Here is an 8,589-nt window from a genome sequence, read left to right as displayed (position 1 = left end):
TTCTACCTGAGCGAGGAGGTGCTGGTGCAGAGATCAATCTTCTTCCATCTTCCTTCCCATTGCTCCCCTTTGGCCAGGTGTGCTGCTTGCCCCTAAACTAGCCTGAGGGGCAAAGAGCACTGCCTAGCCAGGTGAGCCATCGCTCGGTGGGAAGAAGAGGAAGATTTAAGTTTTATACTTGCAGGTGGCGTATTTGACTTGATTCAAGACATTCTATACCAAAGAGGTTTTCATTTGACGTGACAAGCTTCTGCCCAATCTCTAGATATGTGAATTCGCCTTCCACGTGACTTCATAATTATGTTGTCCTCTCACTAACCCAGCCGCTCATCAGCATCGGCTCTTGCTCATTTTAGGCCCCAGTCCTGCATGGAGAATTGTGTACATGGATCCATGCATCCACACAGAGCCCAGGGGCTTGAGATGGTAAGCTCTCTGGGACCAGGATTACAGCTCTCAGGAAGGCGAAAGCACAATGCACAGCTATGGAGCTCTGTAGGTAACAAACAACTCCGCCTGTTTATTTTGGACTGGCTCTAGCCAGTCAAACCCAAGGCAATTTACAAACTAGGAAACCTCCGTTGGTTCAGGGTATTTTTTTTTAAGGGGGCGGGTTAGGTTAGCACTTATGCTGGAACAAGATTGCAATCATATTAGCATAGGAATTTACAACACCGACTGCCTAGCTCAATGGTGTTGCATAGTTAAGGCCTAAACCAAAGAAGGAAATCTACAAGAAGCCATACAGCAAACTTCTGTTTGACTAACACGACAACACTGCCTGTACAGAAACACCAAAGCAGATTGGTGCTAACTGGCTCCAGTCTTGATGTATTTCAGGGGAAATACACAACACCTAAAGGTGGGAAAATGGGAAGTGCCCATTTAGTAGTTTTACTTTACCTCCCCCTCCACTTCACACATTTTTGAGCAGTCATTTCTTAGAATACGCAGGGTTTTATATAAGGCAGTTAAGATACATAAGAACATCATAGCCATACTGGATCAGACCAAAGGTCCATCTAGCCCAGTGTCCTGTCTTCCGACAGCAGCCCATGCCAGGTGCCCCAGAGGGAATGAACAGAACAGGTAATCATCAAGTGATCCACCCGGTCGCCCATTCCCAGCTTTTGGCAAGAGGCTAGAGATACCATCCCTTGTGGTCATAGAAAATGCCCAGCAACCATTCTGCTCTAAAAACGGACACTGAAAAGCATCAGTTAGACCGTCCCTTGATTTCCCTTCCCTTAGCCCTCATGGCTGTTGCCCATATGTTACGATATCTAAGTTTCTAGGTGGTTGGAAAGACTCCAGTATATAGACAGCATTCCCTGCCATTGAGAAAAGGTCAGAAAGAATTTTACTTAATGTTGGTTCAAATTCTACAAGATGTTTGTTTTGCTCACGTTAAGCTATTTTCTCTAGAAAAGCTGTGGAGACTGAAGTCCATCAGCACTGCCCCAGTATTATGCTGAATTTTCATTTTATAGCAAGACACACCATGGCCAGGTCTACAGACTTTTAACAGCATAGTTACGTCCATCGGGGTGTGATCTCTGACACAGCTACGCTGGCAAAACTCCACGTCCTTCCACCACGTGTGGTCCTTTACACGTGACAAAGAGGAGTTAACAAAGCACCAAGTCAGAATGGTAGCTTTGATTTGTTACAGCCACTTTGCACAGGTGGAAGTGAACACACATGGTACAAGGCATGGGAGGATCAGGCCCTAGATCTTGAGTTTAAGATCAAGTCCTAGATACTATATACAATGTTTTAATTTTTTCTGCTCCTTATCTTTACATGGCTCCCTTCAACCCAAAGCAAAAGCAGCCACTTTTTGGACATCAGGTGCCAGCAGCCTGCACTAAACAGGGAAGTGTGACAAAATTTTGGCCATACCTTGAGGCAAATGCCTGATTTAAGAGTCGTGGTATCATTAGTGCCCATGCAGAATTGACAAGAGGACTGTTTTTGAGATGATGCCTCAAAGATCCTCACACAGCGAACTGCATCATACCCAATTGATCTACAAGAGGAGGAGGCTGATCCTGTCAATATTCTACTCTGTTACTGCGAGGATCTCTTAGACATTATAAACACAGAATGTACACCAAGCCATATGTCAGCGTTTGCTAAACTAACTAAAAGCCTTTTGTTCTTCTTCCAAAGTCCACGCAGAATTGAACAAGGCAAACTGATTACAGATACGGATCAGCCACCCATCCAGTTATCAGGATCAAAGCCCCCAGTGATAATATTTTGCCCTGCAGGAGGCCTTAGACTATCAGCTGTCCTACCTTTATTTTAGGAAAGTAAATGCAATGCTGGTGTAAGATTGACAGCACTAAAGACCGGGGATGTTATCCACAAAGCAGGAAGCAGTAGTGCAAGACTCTCACAGCATCCCACCTCAGCCTTGATTTGGAGGGACCACCCTGCTCCTTCAAACGTTGGCTTCCCTGCTGAGTGCCCGCTGTGGCTTGTATTATGTGAGTTACCCCTCTACTAGATGGGCTGAGAGCCAACTCATCCTGAAAGATGCTATGGAATATTTAACTCTTTACTTTTGTTCACCACTGCATTAGTTTCAACAGCAGTGACTCAGAGGTGAAGTGGTACGTAGCTAGTAACTTCTCTTTTGAGCCATCCTGTCCCATCTTCTGACTTAACATTCCCTTAGTTTGATCAAGTCCCAAACGGCATGGGAACACACTGGCACCTTTGGGTTTCCCAGAATGACCGCAGTGAATTCCAGAAAGAGTAGCTGACACCCCCAGGTGAGGGCTGACTTGAGTTTCTGCTCAGCGAGGAGGGAAGGAAAGTGCAAAGTAGGAGGGAAGTTGTGGAGCTGCCACGGAGCTATACTTCTAACTCTGGGACCAAAGACATGGATTGCAAGGGACTTCTCCAGGCACTAAACCAAAGCGGTTCTAAGGGCACTTCATGGAGCTAGGGATAAAGTGTAATGCCATTTGTAAGCAAGACCCTTATTTGTTACACAGATTGCACCACAGAAAGACAGGGAATGGGAGGGAAAGGCTGGGGCTTAAAGTTATGAAGTTATTGGAAAAACAATGTAAGATTTCACAAATAAAACAATCAGCTTTTATTGTTGTATTACAAAACACTTTCGATTTTGGCAATATTTTACAGTTCATTCTGTTCCTTCTTATAGCCAGTTGAAGAGCTCAGGGGTGAAAACAGGAGAATGTTGGAAATTAAAGATGAAATTTCAATGGACTTGCTACAAAAAAAACAAAGAAAAAACTGCCCCTGTCCCTCCCACCAAAATAAAAACCCAATTTTGTGTCATTCGCCATCCAAAAAGCGGCCATGGGTAAAGCAACAGGCAAAACTCCGGCAATTTCACTACTGACTGCGTCAAAGAGACAAATGGAACATTCACAAGGGTCTCTAGTATGGCCTGTTGCGCTGGTCATTTCTGAAGTCATTTCTGAAAGAAAAAAAGTGTGTGTCTAGCGAGTCACAGTGCAACTCCATCCTCCCCCACACCAACTTGTGCAAATCCCTTCTTTACGCTCCCCTTCTACTCTGAGCATTGCCAACTGCTGATAACTAGACATCTGGCTAGCAGAAATTATTATTAGTGACCTGTGTTATGTCCTTTAGCAAAAGGAATCTACACTTATACAATGAAAAATACATGCGCTTAATACGGTTACTCCATGACTCCCCCTGGACTGTTCCAGCCAGCCACATGTTCTATTAATCAAAGAAAAGCCCACACTCCTAAAATCTACATCCCACACATACTGACACAGCAGCAAAGATAATGCTTACCTTCCTCCCATTTTACCACCATAGCCACCACCTCGGTCACCCCCTCTGCTACCGCGCCCTCTGTATCCTCTTTCACCTCCAAAACCGCCTCTCCCACGAAAGTCTACAAGGGAGAAATGCAAAATCAAAAACTCAAGAATGTGTTGTTAAAAGGCCACAAATGTAACTAAAACAGTCAGAAGCGACTCATTACACTTGTGCTGATCTCTTACACACCTCCTCCTAACGGACGTGAATCTTCTGGTCTGGGCTCATTACACTGATTGCAGGAATTCCGGCGAGCAAAGTTCATATTACCACAGCTCCTGAAAGAGACAAGGATTCTTCAGACTGAGTTTTCTCAACAACTGAATGAACATACATGAAACACTGCTACCCAACTAAAACAACACTTACGGGTTAGGACAAATCCAATCACCATTTTTGGGATCCCCACTTCTACCCTGGAAGCCCCCACCTCTTCCAAATCCACCTCGTGAACCTGTGGATAGAATTATAATCAGAAAAAAGCAGGGGAAGTGCTCCAGTAATCTACATTTATTTGCAGACTATCACCAGCTTTAGACCCCAAGTGACAGACTCAGTTTCTTGGTAGAGCAATAAGCAACCAATTGATTTAAATCAGCCACCTTCTAAGATTATAGTTTCAGTGAATTAGGAACTCTGGAAATGGATGACAGCCTGACAACAACAACAAAGTGTAATTTACAAACGGATCATTTCAGAATTTCTTACGAAATGCTAAAATGTAATTAGCCAAAAGAGAAAACATGTAATATTTAAAGGCACAGCAAATGCTCCATAGGAGTTTAAACGTCTGTCAAACCTCTGAACTGCAGGACTCGAGTCCCCCAGTGGATGTATTTGGGCAGCTGTAGAGGTTCAAGTATGAATGTGCTTATTTCAGCTCATGCAGAGGGGAAATATCGTGCAGGAGCAGCACCTGGTGGCCAGAGAAGTCCGCTCCATGTATTTTCTATTTATTCCCTTTTCAGCACTACAAGTACTTTAACAGCTGATAGATTTATAGTTAATCAGCTTGAACTCTGTCACACGCATTACTGAAGTCTCATTGAAATTTTAATACACATGCAATTCCAATCACACATGGACAGACCAAATCACAGACTAAACTAAATATATGCTCTCCCTGACCATATACACCAGGATTCTTCCAATACAGGCACCTTGCTTTTGGCATCAGAGTCCTGACCTTTTAGACAAAATGGAGTTCTTAAAAATGACCTGTTTATCAGCCACCTAAAATTGCTTGGCCTAAAAACTAGTCACAATGTGTAAAACCCTCATGTTAAAGGAAGCGTAGTAAGACCAATCTCCAGCAGACTCATTTGATAAGGCCGTCTGGGATTTTCAAAGAGGGCTATGGGAGTTGGGCACCCATCTTCCATTAACTTTGAGCAGGAGTTGGGTGCTCAACTCCCTGCACCCAATTTGCAAATTCCAGACGATGCATCCTAAGACAATCGCTGAGAACGCAGTGTTGTGTAATTATCCACGCCCAGCCTTAAAGTTGTTACTTCACCATTTCTTTATAAGCCAGGATGAGCATTGAACTAGAGAGCATCTCCACATCGGGAACGTACAGAACTAGATATAGTCCAGTCCAGCAGAATTCAGTTTTCCTTAACTCCCATATGCTGGTGCCATCCCTACTAACCCCCTAAGTGCCAGAAATCTCTTCCACTATGCCTTCCCAAAGCCACACTTCATTATTTAACAAATTACTGCCATGAGGGTAGCCCTCTTAAAAAGATCAAAAGCTAAAGCAGTTAACATGCAAAAGGAAAGACCCTCTAAGTTTTACTACCACCTCGACGTCCGCTGCCACCGCCACCTCCTCCACCTCCTCTCAGAAATTCAGGCCTCCTGGTTGCAAAAGAAACTTTGATAACACTGCCATGGAATTCCTTTCCTAAAGGGGGACAGAGAAAGAGGAACAAACAGGAGCTCAATAATTAACAGCAAGATCCAAAGTGACTGTAACTTGCATTGTTAAATTCAACACCAGCAGTACTAGAAAAAACATCCCGGTAAATCAAAATGCTTTTGAAAATATGAGTCGTAGCATCATATCACATCAGCGCACAGACGACAAACAGTAAGGAGGTACATATTTGTATTTATATCTATTCCTGATATAATATGCTATCACAAAGAGATGCTTATTGAAATCAAAATATGATCTACAAGTTTTAATTTAAATTAAGGGCACATGATGCAAGCACATAACACATTTCCCTGCTATGCTTGTCACCAGTATAGTTTACTGCAGGGCAGTTTAAATAGGTAAGAATCTTGATCCTGCCAATCAGACGGCAAGTTTCCATACCAATATATCCCCATGTGGGAAAAAGATATGCACGTGTTTATTATGAGGTTGCAACCAGCATGTATTATAAAATTAAAGTTTTATCACAGGACACTTTGGGGCCTATCACTGTTAGGATGCATCATACAGCAACCATAGTAATGTCCTTAAGATCAATTTGAAATATATTAGCAAAAAATAAAGCATAAAAAACAATTTGCTAGTCGATTTCTTTTTGCTTACCATTATACGAACGCCAACCTGAGCACACCCCTCCCTCTTTGATGCTTAGGTCTATATATGCCAAGTGTCAGTGGAAACACAAAGCCATTAATATTGTTTAACCTTCTGTTACTATAAAGCAGTATAACTGTCCTTTTTTCTGCAGTGGAACTCTTCAAGACTGACAGCAGCATGTTTCTGGAACCTGCTCCCCTTCTCCATTACGGACAGCCAGTTTTCAGAGCTTCAGGTCACAGTACAAAGCTTCTGATCAAGCTTTCAACTGGCCATGCAATAATTTCTAGCTATGGAGCAAAATACTGTTTTTAAAAGTCTTCTTTTGAAGGACTTGTTTCGCTAATATACGGTTTTAATTGTAAGATGCAATTAACACTGTTATAAAGCATTTAAGGAATAATAAGCTAGCACCATACACTGTATGCTCAAACTAGCTATGTACATTGGTTACTGCAGTAACCAAAGTTTATGTTCACACAGATAAATGTTAAAGAAAACATCCACATGAGGGAAAGATAGGCGCATAAATGAAGGGAAGATGCTACAAGAGGAATCATGATAGGGCTTAATTTAATTTGGTTTGAAGTACTTTTGGAGGCAGTGTGGTCTAGTGGACAGGGCAACAAAACTGGAAGCCAGGAGACCTGGGTTCCATTTCCAGTTCTGCCACTGACAGGCTGTGTTGCCTTGGGCAGTTCACGGCTCTGTGCCTCGGTTTCCCCTCCTGCTCTTTGTCCATCTTGTCCATTTAGATTGTCAGTTCTTTAGGGCACAGGACTTCTTTCACTGTTTGTAGAGTGGCCACCCCAATGAGCTCTTAACCTTGGCTGGGGTTTCTAGGCACTGCCACCAACACCATGGTACCTCCCAGACCGCACATCAGTTTGTATTCTCCTGCTTACTGCGATATTCTCGTTTTAATGGGCTGCATACGAAGTCTTGAATCATATCAGAAAAACCCATCCTCACACTGACTAAACTGGATACAGGGACAACGGACATGCAGCAGCATAAATAATGGTTTTCGTCCCAACTAGCACATCAGAGAAAAAAAAACAGGAGTCTGTTTGAAATAAATTTAAAAAGTGGCATGCAGTCCACATGTGAACATTAATATGCAGTCTCTACTGATTGCCAAGTTTCATGCACAAAAGGAAGAACAGGCAATCTTACCATCAAACCAGTCAATGGCTGCTTTAGCAGAAGGAGGGTCATCAAAAGATACTGTTGCTTCTCCCTTTGGTTTGCCTGTATCCTTATCTGTATATAGATTTATCATAAGTTTGCCAGTCTTTTTGTTAGTCTGGGGGAAAAAAAAAAAAAAAAGTGTATTTCCTCAACATTGAGTTAATGGAGAAAACTGCTTGAGCCAGTAAACAGTGAGAACAGTTTTAATTAATTCATGTTCACAGAGGAGATTCCTGGGGGCTAGCTTACAGAAACAAATACTGACTGCCCTCCAGCTCACAGCATGAACCTTAATATGAAGTGGCCCCTGGCCTTGTTTGGACGTTGGTTGAAGTCAAGTACAGTGAATGAGAGCCCTGATTTGGATTCTGGGGATAGGAAGGAAAGCCCTGAGTGAGTGGGTCATGGAGGCATAATTACTGATTGAAGCATTAGAGATTTACTACTGAGAGGGACATGTGGTAAGGGAAATGATTAGAGAATTAGGAGTAGAAAAGAGAAACGGCAACTGACATCTGGGCTAATAAGTTGGTAGTACCAGCAATTTCTTTCTGTAAACGGTCATCTGTGACCCAGTAGGATAAAAGAAAGATCTACAATTGCTGGGAAATAAAGGGGAGGAAATGTGCTGCTATTCAAGACACTTCCAACATATTCGATCTACAGGTTTCCTAAGCCAACACAACCTAATGATCTGTCACCACACACACCTTTATAATACCTATTTGCTTGAAATAGTCAGCCACTTGATCTGTCGAAACACCTTCTCCAAGTCCTTGCACAAAGATGGTGTTGTTATCAGAGTTGTCAGATTCTGTATCTATTATAGAAAGTAAGTTATTTTTACCAAATGTTTTTGTATGGATTAGCCAGAAGCAGACGTTACATACTGCAGTAGTTAAAAATGCTACTTCGTCTGAGGTCAGAGAAAACCTCCATCATTTTAGACTCAGATATCTATGGTCGTGCAACATTTCCTTGGATACCTGGCAGATTGGGAGCTCTCATATTAATGAACTGAGAAAAGT

The 8,589-nt window shown here is 42.6% G+C and overlaps 1 protein-coding gene across 3 annotated transcripts in view; it reads right to left on the bottom strand.

The window, feature by feature from the left end:
- Window positions 1–3,094: 3,094 nt before the first annotated feature.
- Window positions 3,095–8,589, bottom strand: part of TAF15 (TATA-box binding protein associated factor 15) — a 31,892-nt gene continuing 26,397 nt past the window's right edge. The window contains exons 10-16 of one of the 3 annotated variants that reach the window (XM_065418155.1): window positions 8,272–8,381; window positions 7,547–7,676; window positions 5,633–5,737; window positions 4,201–4,285; window positions 4,021–4,109; window positions 3,805–3,907; window positions 3,095–3,457 (exon numbers count right to left, since the gene is read on the bottom strand). In XM_065418155.1, the coding sequence (XP_065274227.1) occupies window positions 3,418–3,457; window positions 3,805–3,907; window positions 4,021–4,109; window positions 4,201–4,285; window positions 5,633–5,737; window positions 7,547–7,676; window positions 8,272–8,381 (662 nt within the window). In that variant the 3' untranslated portion in view covers window positions 3,095–3,417. The remainder of the gene's footprint in view (window positions 3,458–3,804; window positions 3,908–4,020; window positions 4,110–4,200; window positions 4,286–5,632; window positions 5,738–7,546; window positions 7,677–8,271; window positions 8,382–8,589) is intronic. The other 2 variants (XM_065418156.1, XM_065418157.1) reach the window with 2 other exon arrangements.

The sequence above is a fragment of the Emys orbicularis genome, chromosome 17, assembly GCF_028017835.1.
Source record: "Emys orbicularis isolate rEmyOrb1 chromosome 17, rEmyOrb1.hap1, whole genome shotgun sequence".
NCBI classification, from domain to species: domain Eukaryota; kingdom Metazoa; phylum Chordata; order Testudines; family Emydidae; genus Emys; species Emys orbicularis.
This window is presented reverse-complemented; position numbering and strand designations above follow the sequence as displayed.